Source organism: Monodelphis domestica, chromosome 7, assembly GCF_027887165.1.
Source record: "Monodelphis domestica isolate mMonDom1 chromosome 7, mMonDom1.pri, whole genome shotgun sequence".
In the NCBI taxonomy this organism is placed as follows: Eukaryota; Metazoa; Chordata; class Mammalia; order Didelphimorphia; family Didelphidae; genus Monodelphis; species Monodelphis domestica.
The window spans coordinates 51,436,426-51,451,222 of record NC_077233.1 but is presented as its reverse complement, the minus strand read 5'-3'; the positions used below and the strand labels follow the sequence as shown (position 1 = coordinate 51,451,222).

General features: G+C 34.6%; 1 protein-coding gene across 6 annotated transcripts in view; it reads left to right on the top strand.

The window, feature by feature from the left end:
- The window catches only part of RAD18 (RAD18 E3 ubiquitin protein ligase), a 139,109-nt gene that overhangs the window by 52,386 nt on the left and 71,926 nt on the right, over positions 1-14,797 (top strand). For all 6 annotated transcript variants that reach the window (XM_016424473.2, XM_016424478.2, XM_016424476.2 and 3 more), the window contains exons 7-10: positions 4,118-4,302; positions 6,869-6,945; positions 9,135-9,201; positions 12,885-13,007. In XM_016424473.2, the coding sequence (XP_016279959.1) occupies positions 4,118-4,302; positions 6,869-6,945; positions 9,135-9,201; positions 12,885-13,007 (452 nt within the window). The remainder of the gene's footprint in view (positions 1-4,117; positions 4,303-6,868; positions 6,946-9,134; positions 9,202-12,884; positions 13,008-14,797) is intronic.

The following is a 14,797-nucleotide window of genomic DNA, read 5'->3' as shown; positions in this document are numbered from 1 at the left end:
TCCCATCTCAGTCCCTATAAACCAAATCAGGCCAGTTGCCAGGTCTAATAAATTCTGCCACCATTTCTACTTCAGATCTGCATTTCAGACTCTCATCAGTTGTTGCTGGATGACTGTAATAAACTCTCATTTCAACTTTTAGTCTCTTCCCTTTCTCTACACTAGTGGAGAAAAACTTAAATAGAAATGGATGTGTATGCCTCATATTGACTTCAAAAAACCACAAACCAATAACATATTGTATTTTTTGTTTAATGTTTCCCAATTACATTTTAATCTGATTCTTGCCAACACTCTGGAGTTTGATAACATCTTCAGGAATAGTTTTGATCTCAATAAATTCACTAGTTCTTTCTTGTATTTTATTCTGAAGGATCTTTAGTCCTTTAGGGTATTTTAATCCCCACTAACCATTCTGGCTTCAGTCATTGTATCTCAACTGCACTCCTCCATCTCTCAATTTTTTTTTTTTTAGTATAGAGCAATTTTATTTGTAAGAATACAAAATCATTGTTTGCCATGAGCATTTTGAATATATGACATGTCTAATTTTTTTTGTTAAATTTTAATTTACTGGGAATTGGTTTGTATGAAACCTTAAGTATAAGCTCTGATCTTTATTGTGGTGCCATTTGAGTATATAGTATAATTGTAATATCTCTTTGGGGAAGGAAAAAAGGATGTTCTTTATAACAGGTCCTAATTAAATTACAATTTCATTTTTATCATTAGCTAGATTGAGAGGGAGGGAAACCCTTTTGAGGATATTACTAGAAGATGCTTTACCACTGAACATTCACTGTCATCAAGGTGCTTTAGAAAACTAAAAATAGCACAAATGATTGTACCCTACATTTTATCATGATATAAGTAGAAAGCTTATTTGTGTTTTTATAGTGTGAAGTGATAAAAAATACACTCATGAAAATTTATCTTTTACCTAAAAAAACTAACATACAACCTATTCTTTTCTGTGATTTATGAAAAACTTTAGAAATCCTAATGCTAGACTATATTGTACAACTATCAGCTTTGGTCTGACTTTTTATAGATGGACACAGCACTATTTAGTACAAGTTCTGGGTGCAGATTTTTGAACATCTGATATCTTAGAAAAGTAAAATCTTGCCAAACTCTGATGTATCCAAATAGCTACAATATTTAAAGAAGTGAGACTGCTTTTTCAATCACAAAATACATCAAAAGCAAGGCCTCTTATGATGGTCATGAAGAAATCTTACAAGCCTCTGAAACGAAAGGCATCTAAGTATGTTAGATTTGGCATATTACAATTTTTCCTCATATTATATAAACCTTGCCTTTTGACTACAAGGATTTTTCTACCCACAGAATGTACAGAGTATAGTTTAGTTCTCAGCTTGAGTTAACCAGCCCTTTAAAATGGGTTCTGAAAAGAACCACACTCTGAAATGTCTCCCTAGAGAACTCTACTTATTATACCTGAGATTAAAAAGTGAATATATCCTTTTTTCCTTTGGCTCTCAGAAGCCATAGCTTCCTTCAAGTATGAGCTCAAGTGCTACTTCTTCTGGGAAACCTTTCCTGATTACTTCTCAGACTTAATGGCTTCTCTTTCCTCAAATTTAAGTTTATTTATTTATGTGACCAGTAGAATGTAATACAAGCTCCTTATAAATAGGAAATATTAAGCTGTTTTTGTACCTCAGGACATTGCAAAGTATCTTGTACATAACAGGACTTAGAAAGTATATGTTGCTTTGAACTGAATTAGTCTCATTATTATTCCTCTATAGTACACAGTGTATTTTTTGATGCTTCAAAATTCCTTAGTTTATCAGGCTTTCAGGTGGTTTTCTTTATTATTATTAGATGATATTTTATTCTGCATTCCCATGTTCAGTAATATTCTCTTAGTATATTAACATCAAATTGATCATATCATTGCTGATTACATTTCAGCCTTTAAGAAGAATAGATAATCTGAAAACTAAAGCAACAGGAGAGTGACTTCTCTTGATTGCTTCTCTTACCAGTGTGACTAGAGTTATCATTGTCTATATTTTGCATTTACTATTAAAGAAGCTTAGAGGTACCTTTTGAGGTTTAAAAAATTTTTTTTGACCTCAGCCACTTCCTAGCTGTGTGACCCTGGGCAAGTCACTTGACCCCCTTTGCCTAGCCCTTACCACTCTTCTGCCTTGGAGCCAATATACAGTATTGACTCCAAGACGGAAGGTAAGGGTTTAAAAAAAAATTTTTTTTTTTGACAAAAAATAATTTGTTTTAAAAGTATAGAACAAAATATACAAATGGCTTAGCTTTATTAAGTCCTGTAAATAACAGGCCTAGTTCCAAGTCCAAAGCCCTCCTTGGAATTTATTCCCACATCATGGTTTTTCAGGGCTCCCCATAGGATTAGCTGGTTGCAGTGACTGGTTTGGAATCCTGACTCCAAGGCTGCTATGACTCCAACTTCTATGTTGGCCACCTAGTAAAGGGGACATGGTAGGAAATTCAGGGTATCAAGATGCCTCCATGTTAGGCCATCTGAGCATGCTTCAAAGCCTTCATTGTATATTTCTCCTATTTCAAAGTTGGTGTTTCCAGCAAATACATAGTAGTGCATCTGTATTAAGAGTAGTCCCTTTGTAGTCTCCAAGGAACTATAAGCAATTTCCATTCACTTAATTCTCCAGTGTCATATACTTAAGTTTCAAAGCAGCCAATGTGGTTAATCCCACATGTACAAACAAATCATAGTTATCCCCAAATGCAAAGCTTTCCAAATTCCTATAACAAGGAACATTTCACAAAGTTTGCTTGGTCTTAGCTGTGTAGGGTCTTTCATAATGCACAAGTGAAAGAAAGAGCAAATAAAAGTAAAGAAAACCTTCTCTATTCCTAGGGATTTGGGGCCTGAATCAACTAGTGAATCACCTCTTACCTCTTTCTCAGATAAGAAAATGGTCCTAGGTAGAACCTCTTCCATGGTTCAGGGCATAATGCCATTCAACCAGAATCTAGACAAAAAGTGTCCCTTTCTACACAGAATATACCCAGATCCTCTAGGAGTTCATCCTCCTGTATTATAGGTAATTCCCCCTTAGAAGTCCAGTTAATTTCCTTTGGGTCCTTGTTCCAAAGGGCACTCTAAAATTCTCCCACCCCTGCCCCCATAATGTGTTCTTGCTATTACCAGGGTAAGCAAAATGGAATTACAAACTCATCTATCCAGACAAGAAGACAAGTAGGATCACCTAGAGAAGTAGCAAAGAATGTCAGCTGTTTATCTCATCCTAAGAAGTTGTAGGACATTTTCTTTTACAAAAGGCAAGTAGTCTAGGTTGGGTTAAATGCCACAAACATTATAAATATTTCTGCCAGACAGTAGCAACTTAGTGATGCTTACATTAAATTTAATATCAATACTTATTTTATAGGACTCAGTAATTCAGAATGTGTCAGTATATCAATGCTTATATTAGTACTTAAACAGTCAATTATCAACGTATGAAAAGTTTAGAAAGTCACACCAGTGCATCTCCCTTGTGGTGTTCCCTTAAATTTAAGGAGGGCTTACCAGTATCCTACTTCCATTTAACCACTAGATTTGAAGGATTAGCTTTTTAAAAAGAAATGTTAACTTCCAAAGTATAAAACAAATATACAAACCACTTAGCTTGGTTCCTATAGTGTGCAGTCCCAATTCTAAATCCAAAACCCACCTTGGGCTTAAATTTCAGGACACCCTGGCTTCTCAGGGTTTCCCTGCTGAGCTGGCTGACTGCAACATTCTCCCTGAAATCTTGGCTACAAGGTTTTACTCTCCCCATGGCTCTGACTTTCATGTATGGTTGGGGTTGCTCCTAGCACCTGATACAGAAAAGGACAAAATGAAACAACCACACAAACAGTCTGAACTATGGGGGTCTAAAAAGGAGAGGGGGCAGGGGTCTTTCTCCATCTTGACCCCAGTTCATTTCATGGCAGTCGTGCTGTGATTGAACTGATATCTCTGTTTTCTGGACACGGCAGGAAAGAGCCCTTTTGAAATTCTTAAATGAAAATTCTTCTAAAATGATGTTTTACATCCAAGATAATCTTCACTAAACTTCCTTTTTTATCTTTTTTTTAGTTCTGTTAATAAAAGGAAGACAATGCCCAAAGTTGTTTACAACTTACTCTCTGACCGGGACTTAAGGAAAAAACTCAAGGAACACGGACTGTCTAGTCATGGGAACAAACAACAGCTTATTAGACGGCATCAAGAATTTGTGCACATGTACAATGCCCAGTGTGATTCTTTACATCCTAAGTCAGGTATGCTTGCAAATATGTGGCTTTCAGATTGAAGTTGTGTTGACCACAGGGGGAGAAACACAACTTGAGTCTATCAAGTTCCCACTAAATTTTTCAGAATAGTTTGTTTCCTGTCCCTCATTTCCTCAAGATCAACCAGATTGTTTGGCTGAATGTTAAGAGGTTCCTGAAATACCATGTGGAGATTTGAGATTGAGTCTAATACAGAACAACTTTACTTTCACCTTTTCTTTACTTTTTCATTCTCTTTATCATACCTTTCATTCATTGCTTGCTTGTCCTAGGGCCCAAGGGAAAAGTCTGACAAAATGATAGATTCCAGTAATCTACAAAAATAGTTTTAAAATACTGTTCAAAATAAATTTAGGCCAAAACTGAGAACTGTAAAAAATTTAAGTTTGTATTCCTAAATATAGAGGATTAGAGTTAGAGGATGTTAATGTTTCATGACGGACCAACAGAAATCTGTAATTGTAATATGGCAGCATTATTGTTTTCTTGTGTTATTGTTTTTCTTTTTTTGTATATAACACGTACACAGGTACATTTAAGTAATTAGACTCCCTTTGTAGTTCTCTTCTTGAAACTCACTAAAACCAATGATGATGTCCCATTAGTGTGATATAATCCATCAGATGGAGTAGTTGCATGATTCAAATTTGCTCTGCATATTTCAATTGGCCTAGAAATAGTGACCACATTTTACATAATAATAACTTAAAATTGTGCCAGTTTGAATACATTGAACTCTTTGTGGGATTTATTATTCACACTCATCAGAACTTGGCTCTATTTTTCTTTGATTAAAAACAGACACTGAAATGTAATTTGTTTTTATACATTTCCACTTGAAATTATGAACTTTCTTTTTTTTTAAACCCTTACCTTCTGTCTTAGAATCAATGTTGGAGTATTGGCTCCAAAGCAGAAGAGTGATAAGGACTAGTCAATGGAGTTAAGTTACTTGTCTAGGGTCTGTTAGATAATTTTAGGATTGTGACTTTAAAATCTAGATTTAAATGGTTGCCAAATAAAATTCCCAAGTCAGTCTGGAAATTTATGGTAATTTAATTAATATAGAGGGAAGGAATTTAAGGAGAAGAAGGAAAGAGGATATAGGATTTCTCCTACCTGTCCTATGCCAGGGGGAGTTTTAAACTCCCCGCCTCTAGGTCTCTGAAGAAGATTAGAGGCTTCTAAGAGGAAAAAGTTGGAAAGTAAAGGAGGAAAATTCAGCCAGAAACTCACCACCAAACCGGACAATAGCTTGTAGCCATGTTAAGATGCCTGAAAGGCTCAGCATGCAACTCTCAGCTAACTCTCCACCACCAATCAGGGAAAGAGAGAGAGTCCTTGAGGGACAAAACAATCTCAAATATATAGACCTTTCATCCTTGTGTCTCCTCCTCTAAATTTTCACACTTACCAGTCACATTAAAGGCTTTTTCTCCTGGGACTGCCCATGCTTTTAGTTCTCACCTTCTTTGATTTGATTATATCTTTACAGTTGCTTAACACTTCTTTGTTAAGTTCACCTTTTGTGAGTTACTTAACACCTTTTTGTATTAGATCTAAAAATAGAATTAGCTTAAAGTTCTAGCTTCACTATAAGGTGAGAACTAAGTACCTTCTTTGGTCAATCAGGAGATTACAACTTTATCTTCCCCTCAAGTACAGTCTAAGTAGGGTGGAGTAGTTTTTAAAGTTCACAGGTCACATGGCTAGGAAAGATCTGAGGCCAGATTGGAACCTAGTACTTCTCATTTCTAGGCCCGGTGCTGAGTCACCTAGCAGCCCCATGGTCTGAACTCTTAAAGCACTTAGTGCCTGTACCATTCATTTGGTATTTATTGCCTCCTATTATCTTTTTATGCACACACTCTTTTCTTTTCTCTCCAAGCAGAATATAAGGCCTTAGAGAGTAGGAACCTAGTCTCATATTCCTTTGTCTCTTCCTTGCAGCTTAGCAGAGTAGCTTTTATGTGATAAATGTTTAATAAAAAAGGTTAATAAATAAAAATTAAAAAATGGATTTAGCACCTTGATTCTGAAAATAGCTTCTCTTCCATCCCTGGAACCATAATGCTGATGAGGTTGGAGTGGTGAATAAATGAGGCGTGGTGTAGAACATCAGCAGTGGGTTGACTGTTAAATCATTATGAAAGATTAGCATAGGACAAATATGATAAGGCAAGTGGCCAGATGACCTTTCCAGAAATCTATCTGAAACCAGTCCTGCCTGATAGGGGGTATGCAGGTCTCAGTCTTTTGTTGAATTAGAGTAAATCTATGGCCATATCATCAAATTACCTAAAAGCATAAATTCAAGATGCTATACTTTCAGAATAGCTGGGTTCAAACTGTGAATAAAATTAAATCTGAAATTAACTATTTTGATGGTCTCAGCTTAGTTCCCAGGAATTGTCTGTTTATGTATCAAGACTCTGTAAACAGTATAGTAGGAAGAATCTTGGAGAGGTTAGGGATATGACTTCTCAATTACATTTTAGATTTTATATGTCAATAAAATCAATGGTATCTTAATTTTACACCTTTATTTTAACAGTTGCTGAAATAGTTAAAGAAATTGAAAATATAGAGAAGACTCGAGTACATCTTGAATCAAATAAGCTGAATGAAAGTGTAAGTTTATGGTGTTTATTTCAGTAATTTTGGGAAATGAAGAGTAGTTGAAAATTGTTACTAAAATAATAGAAAAACATGAAATCTTTTCAGTAGCAAATCAGTTGGGACACATTTCAACATAATTTATTGCATTCTCATATTGTGGATATTAACTTGGGATGGAATCCAAAGCAGAGCCACTAGTTGTCTTTTGTTTAAAGTATATCATTAATGAACTAATGCAAAATATGGTGGAAAGAGCATTGGGTTGAGAGTTAGAAGTAATGGCATCTAGTTCTGGCTATGGCATGAACTTTTTAGCCATGCTATATTAGGGAGATGCTTAGGTTTCAGATTCTATTGGACTAGTGAATTTCTTGGCCTTTTTTTAGTTCTGAAGCTCTAAGATTCTATGACATTTGAATGGCAGTTTGTTACAGAAGAAGGAGCCCTGACTTTGTAATCAACATCTTATATTGAGGCCCTGGCTTCTAGACTTGTGATTTTGAGCAAGTCACTTAACCTCTGTGCCTCAGTTTCTTAATTTGTAAAAGGAGAATAACCATGGTAGTGCCCATCTCACAGGATTGTTGTGTGAGGATCGAGTGAGATGATACCTGTAAAGGGCTTTATAAACCTTCATACACTATATAAAAGTAACTGGGTTTTTTTTTTATCAGTAGGAGAAATGAATTCACATTAAAATTAATTTGTACTTTGTATTCCATTAAGATCATATGGAAAGGTAAGATGTAAACTTTCTCTCTGTTGTCTACATCTAGCCTACTTGGTTAATATTGAACCCTTAGGGGAAAAAAACACTGAAAGAAATCACTAATATATTGCCTTATCACCTACTTTTTTGCTTTTTTGCTTGCAAATCATAGTTGAGGACAAGTTTTCATGTCTTTCCAAATAGATTTTGTTTTCTAGACTGTTGATGTGAAAAGCAAGCTGCTGTAAATAAGTAGTTGGCAGGAAATGAAATAGTCAATTTCATTTTTTTTAAAATTTAACCTGAATCCTGTTAAAGCAGCTTGGAGGGGGGGGGGTGCCATAGTGGGGGAGCCCTGGATCTAGAGACAGGAAGACTTGAAATCAAATCTAGTCTCAGACAGTTACTAGTTGTGTGATGCTGGGCATATCACTTAACTGCCTCAGTTTCCTCATCTATAAAATGAAGTGATAATAATATAACTTACTCTCAGAGTTGTTATGTGGAGAAAAATGGGATAATATTTGTAAAATGCTTAGTGCCTGGAATATAGGTGATACTATATAAAGTTTGGCTAGCTAGCCAGTAATAGTAGTATTTCTTCCTACTTTCATTAGTAACTAAAATTACTCATTTAAAATAAATTCCTTTTTATTTTTTTTTTATAAAAGAAAGTGTTGACATCTAATTCTTCATTGAGGCCCAGATGTGCTTATTTTCTCAAAGGCTTTGTGTGTAGGGTATAAGCTCTAGCAGGTGCTATCAGCAGGAAGAGCTTTTGAGTATAGGCCTTGAGATAGTCATCACTGGGGAACCAACCTAGCTAAATTAAGAAGTTCATTTCCAAAAGGCTAACTATCATATGATAATGCTTTTTTTTTCCAACTATAGCAGCAATTCATCAAATAACTAATGTAAAACACAGAAAGGTTTTGACCAACATTGGTGGAGGAGAGTGCCCACACTTATGAGATCATAAATCTCTGAAAAAGTTCATGGAGAGCATGCTTAAAATTAGTAGCCTATACTATACTTTTTATGAGGAAGGATTCCTTTTCTACTATGGCCTGGATTTGCTGAAAGAGTTGGAGGTGGGGGAAAAAGAGGAAAGAGAGCTAGCTATCTTCTTCCTTAAGAAAATGGATTTCACTAACTTTCTAGGTATAAATGTTTCTTAAGTGTTTGTGAGTGTGCAATAGTAAAGAACAGTTTCACAAAACAAAATTTGGCATATTTAAAAGTATTCATTTGTATAGAAATGCTATGAGGAAATCATTACCATAATGGAATCCATTATAGGACCTTCTATCAGTATGGAACTGTGTATTGGTCACAAAAACATAATCTTGATGGAATTACTCTTCCCAAGCCTGAGTATGGTAGGGGGAATATATTATAATTTGAAGACATTGCAATTGAGATTTTTATAATGTGTGACACTCATTTTGGTTTTCTGCCATCTTGTTTGCCTTTGCTAAATTTTATTTAATAGTTTCAGGTCATGGTATTTACAAAGAATCAGACAGAAAAAGAAATAGATGATATTCACAGTAAATATCGTAAGTAATGCAATTTTTTTTTTTACAATGTGAACTTGGTTTACCTATTTTTGGTGCAGTTTTCATTGTTTACTTTAATAATGTACTTTAGTATCAACACTCAAATTTTGTTTTGTGTATAAATACTCAAAGTGAGTGGTTAATTATAGACCTTAAATCTTTAAAGTGATGTTATATATAAGCTTTTTGTGAATTTTAGTTTTATGCTTAAGTAGATTTATTTAAAGTATTTACTTAGATAAAGTCATCCTATCTCTCTTGTAAATCTCTGACTGTTCTATGAAAAATGATGTTACCTTCTACTTTGTGCTAATCCCAAAGTAGTTTATAAATAATAGAGAGGATTGTTCTCATTTTGTTAAATAATAAAAAATGAGATATCAAGAGGTTTACATCCCACATGAACTTGAGGTAGTTGTATTACTACTAAGAACATTTTATTAGGGTTAAGACTGAATTTTACTGAACAGATAGGGCCAAATATGAAAGAGTCCCTTTCCTAAAGAAGCTTCTGTTTTCCCTAAGCAGTGGAGAAGTGTGAGTGGGGGGTGGGTAGGTACAAAGTACATACAAAGATTTAAGAAGAAAGAGGACACTAATGGGATGAAGGAGAAGGGGATCAGGAAAAGGAAGGGAGAGTAGAGATTTCCAAGGGTTGCAGATTAGGAGGAAATTCTAGACCTGTAAGGAGATACCATCCATCAAGGCATGGAGGGAGGAGGTCTAATGTTCTATATTAGTTATTGCACCAGGTTGATTGGAACAGAGAACACAATTTACAATCTTGTCCTTAGGCCTTTTTCTTAAACTAATTTTAGTACTATTATGTATAACTCATATATATTCTAAAGATGTTTTTTATTTTATTTGTATACTTACCAGGCTCACTTTTATTTTATTTTATTTTTTCAACTTTGAATTTTCTTTCTTTTTTTAAAATGATCTTTGCTTTATGTAGCCCTATAAGGGCTATTCCTTCCATTATGTTGTTACTAATAACCTATCTCATCTTATGAGTTTCAACTTCACTTTCATATCAAATCTTGGTCTTCTAAATAGTAACTCATTTTAATATTGCCTGCTTGCTGAAAGACATTTTGTTATTTTTTTCCCCCTTGTTTTTGAAATTCTGTAGGGATAAATAGAAGAATCTTTTTGAGAGAAAACAAGATAAACAAATACCAAATTGGGGGTAGGAAGGAAGCCCTCTCAGTAGTTATTGTATCTTGGCTAATATTGCAGAAAATAATTTCAGTGAATCATAAGTTGAACAAGAGTGAGCAATGTTATACTGTTGCTAAGCAGCTGAATATAATGTATAATCTTGAGATGTCTAAAAGCTTGTATTAATTGCAAGATAATCCAGACCTTTATTAGAATCAGTGCCCTGTTTTCTGCTTTCATTGCTTGTAAGAAATGTGGAGCGTTTGATCAATGGATTAGAAAATAAATGACTTAAATAACTGCAAATAATTGTTTTTAGAGACTAATACTCAGTTTCAGCAAGGAAATTAACAACATGCTGTGCTGCTGTGCCATGCAACCCCATTAGGTTCAAAGGCAACCATGAATGTATTTTGAGGGACCCTTGTAAAGAAAGATATGGGCTCCTTGCTGCAGCCTTAAGACCAAACTTAATCCCTTCTCCAAAGTTGATCAGCAGTAGGAGTTCTTTCTCAGGAGACAGTGACTTTAGTCATCACCTAAAAATTTATAGCCTTTTGGTTAGTGATTTCATCAGAGGATTTAAAAAGACTAACATGCTCCCTTACATTCTCCATTGACCTATAATCCTAGTCCTTTGCCTGGCTTGTGCCAGCAATGATAAAAAACAAAGATTTGTCTTGTGAGTTGGCTTTATGTTGGAACAAAGGGAAGAGGATAAATTTGACTTTTTTACCTTCTGTTCTTGGCTGACTTTGGGGAATTCATAAAGAAAATGAAATACAACCCAATTAATGCTATTTTAAAATTATTTTAATATCAATGGCATTTTAAAAAATCAAGACATTTTGGAATTGGAAATAATGTTTTATCATTGCTAGGGAATTGGTTTAGAGGAAAGCTCATTCTTGTGTTTGTAATAAAAATATAGACTCCTATACTTGACTTTTAAAGGTTTATATAATCTTAGAAATAGCTATGGTTGTAAAGGATAAATTGTGTATTTTATAAACCATAGAAAGCTCTAGAATCTGTGGTTTAAATTATTGGAGGAAGTTTCTTACAGTGATCTACTATACATTGGTAAGTAAGGCCTAGGAAGTTGCCTAAGACATGTAGGAGGTAAACGATCAGTCCTGGGTCAGAAGATTCATACCCAATGGGCCTTACTGACTGTAGACTCAGTATTATATTCACTGAACTGTATGTGTCAGACCAAGCCTTGTCAAACCAGCATTATTGAAGATAAAATCATTCCTTAACATGTTTTATTAATGCCTTTTGTCTTTAGATCACAATCAGTTTAGGGATTTTGACAGTATAGAAAGATGTTTAGTGTAGACAGTTTCTATTTTCAGAAAAGTACTTTCATCCCCTGAAAGAGAAGCAAAGGGCAGCAGTAAGGGCTCAAACTCATCTAGACCAGTCCCTTCATTTTATAGATGAGTACACCAAGATTCAGTGGTTTCCCAAAGGTCACACCATTAGTAAGCACTATGCTTAGGAAAATAGGGTTCCTTGACTTTTGTTGTGTTTCTAGGAGGTGGCTATTGGAAAGAGCTGACTTTGGATCCTGGGGACTTAGCTTTAAATCTGGATGCAATTAGTCATTCATTATCTATGTGGCCTTTGCTACATACTTAACTTCTTTGGGCCTGTTTCTTAAATTGTAAACAAGATGATTTCCAAGGTCTCTTACCAATCTAGATCCGAGTCTCTAAAATTTTCATCAGCTTGACTTTTTTTGTGCCCCATATTCCAGAGACATTCTAGTGTTTTAGAATGTTAATCACCTTTTCACTTCAAATTCAAAGTCATGCTTTATAGAAGAGAGAAAGGAAAGGAGGATAAATAATGGCAAATAGGTAGATCCTTTAAAATGCCATTGCTCTGATATGCTCCATCCTTTGACAGTTGGTTGCGAGTCAGATTATCCTATTAACCTACTATGGTTTGAAGCAGCAGGAGTATAGTAAAGAAAAAACATTGGTGGTGGAGTTAGTAGGCCTGAATTCAAATGCTGACTCTAGCACTTAACAATTTTGTGGCCAAGGGGAATTCATTTTACCTTTCTACACCATAACTCTTTGCCAAATTGCTAATTGTATTTTCTAGCTTAGAGATAATGAAGCATAACGAGTGGATAGAGTACTGGACTTCTTTTCATAGAAACTGGGTACCAGTGTCACCTCTGACACTTCCTAGCCAGCCATCAGAGCCTGGGCCAGCCCCTTTAGCTTGCAGAGTCACAGCCAACTCAGACTTGATGATGTTTCTGCTGAGTTGTAGATGGTTGCTATCTGTGGTGGTGGAGGTAATTTTCACATTTGTAATCACAGATCCTTGATTACAGAGAACCCTTATTATGGGGTTGTGGCTAGAAAAGTGTTTTGTAGATCTTAATGTACTATAAAAATGTGTTGTTAATAAATGTACTTTGTGATACATAGTGTGGGAATAGTGGATAGCTGGGCTTTTTTTTTTTTACTTTTTGCTTTAAAAAGCTTTTTATTTTTCAGGTAAGGAACATCAGAATGAATTTAAACAGCTAGTGGATGAGGTAAAAAACCGGTGCAAGAAAACTGGCATACCGCTGACAAAACAAATAAAGAAAGAAGAGGAATCCATGGAAGAGTTCATGGGTAAGGAACTTACAAATTTAAAAAAATGCAGAAATAAGTACTATTATTCCATTTATACATAGCATAAAAAGGCTTAATTTTGGTACATGTGATTTATTGCTAAAGGTTTGAGTATAACTTGCATTGAAAATAAATTAAATTATTCTTTTTATAAAATAATAACAAATAATTATTATGGATGGAATATTCTACTGAAAAATCTGAACCCTCTAACATTTAGTATGCAAACAAGAAATACATTCTTCCATTTTAAAAAATGTACTCATTTTATAGTTTCAGATTAACATCTTTATTTTGTTGCCTAATGAATCAGACCAGATTATAAAGTGATTTTACCCATTAGTATTGAACTTGGAAAACATTGGATCATGGGACCTTTGTTTAAATTCTGTCTCTGTCAATATCTAGCAAGTCATTCAGCCTTTCTCTGCACAAAAGTCCTTATCTCTAAAATGAAGGGATTGGATCAGAGCCCCTGAGTTCCTTTACAAATTTAAGACTTTGTAATATATAATAGGGTTCTATTTCTATGACCTTTCTATCCAATTTAAGATGTATTTGTTTTTTGTCCAAGTTTCTTTGTAGTCCAGAATTGGACTCAAGAATAGTTTTAGGAGTGTGTAAAACCATGTATGACATGATTTAAGTACAGGCACAAAAATTTTAGTTTCTCTAAGTCTTTGATTACTCTTTTGCCCCCCAGGGGGTTTAAGAAAGTTCATTTAAGGGTCAGGAGACTTTTTTTTTTGAAAATTTTATTTAATTAGTTAATTTAGGATATTTTTCCATGGTTACAAGAATTGTGTTCTTTCCCTCCCTTCTCCCCACCCCCCTCCCATAGCCAATGCGCAATTCCACTGTGTTTTCATGTGTTTTTGATTAAGACCTATTTCCATATTATTGATATTTGCACTAGGGTGCTCTTTTAGAGTCTATATCTTAAGGGTCAGGAGACTTACTAGGTGAAGCACTCATATTCTCTTTCACCGTAATGCTTGAATTTGAACTTCTGTGTTCTTGGCTGGAGTAAGTTTCACTCAATTCATCTGCATTTACCTGTCTAATTGACTTCTGATATTTAAGCTTGTTTGTATATTTTCTATTGCTTAAAAAAAAAAAACCAAACCCAATCTAGATTGACAGTCTTTTAAATGCTGGACTTAGAGCCGGGAATATCTGAGTTCAAATATTGTCTCAGATACATATTAGCTGTATGACCAAGAGTCAGTCACTTAGCGTTTGCTCCTTAGTTTACTTATGTCTAAAATGGAGATGATAGCACCTATTTCTCAGGGTTGTAATGAAGGTCAAATGAGATATTGTTGTAAGGTGTTTTTTATTAGCCATGTTTTGTTAGAAGAATTTATTTACAAGTGTTTCAGCCCCTCCCCACATCATAGAAGGCATCATCTAAGAAATAGATAGGTATATATAAATTATGTTTTTCATGGTTTAAAAATTTTTTTCTGAAGGAAATATTCACAATTTATTCTTCAAGTATTAAATCTGTGGCTGTCTATAATGTTTTCTTGCTTCTACTCATTTTGCTGTTCATTATCCCATATAACTCTTTCCAAGTTTTTTTTTTTAATTTAAAATTAGGCTCTTCATTATTTCTTACGATGCAGTAGTATTCCATCACAATCATATACCACAATTTGTTAATCCATTTCCCTTATCCTCTCAATTTCCAGATTTTTGCTAAAGAGAGCAGTTATAACTATTTTGGAGCATATAGATTCTTTTCCTTTTCCCTGATATCCTTCAGACACTGATACAGCAATGCTTAT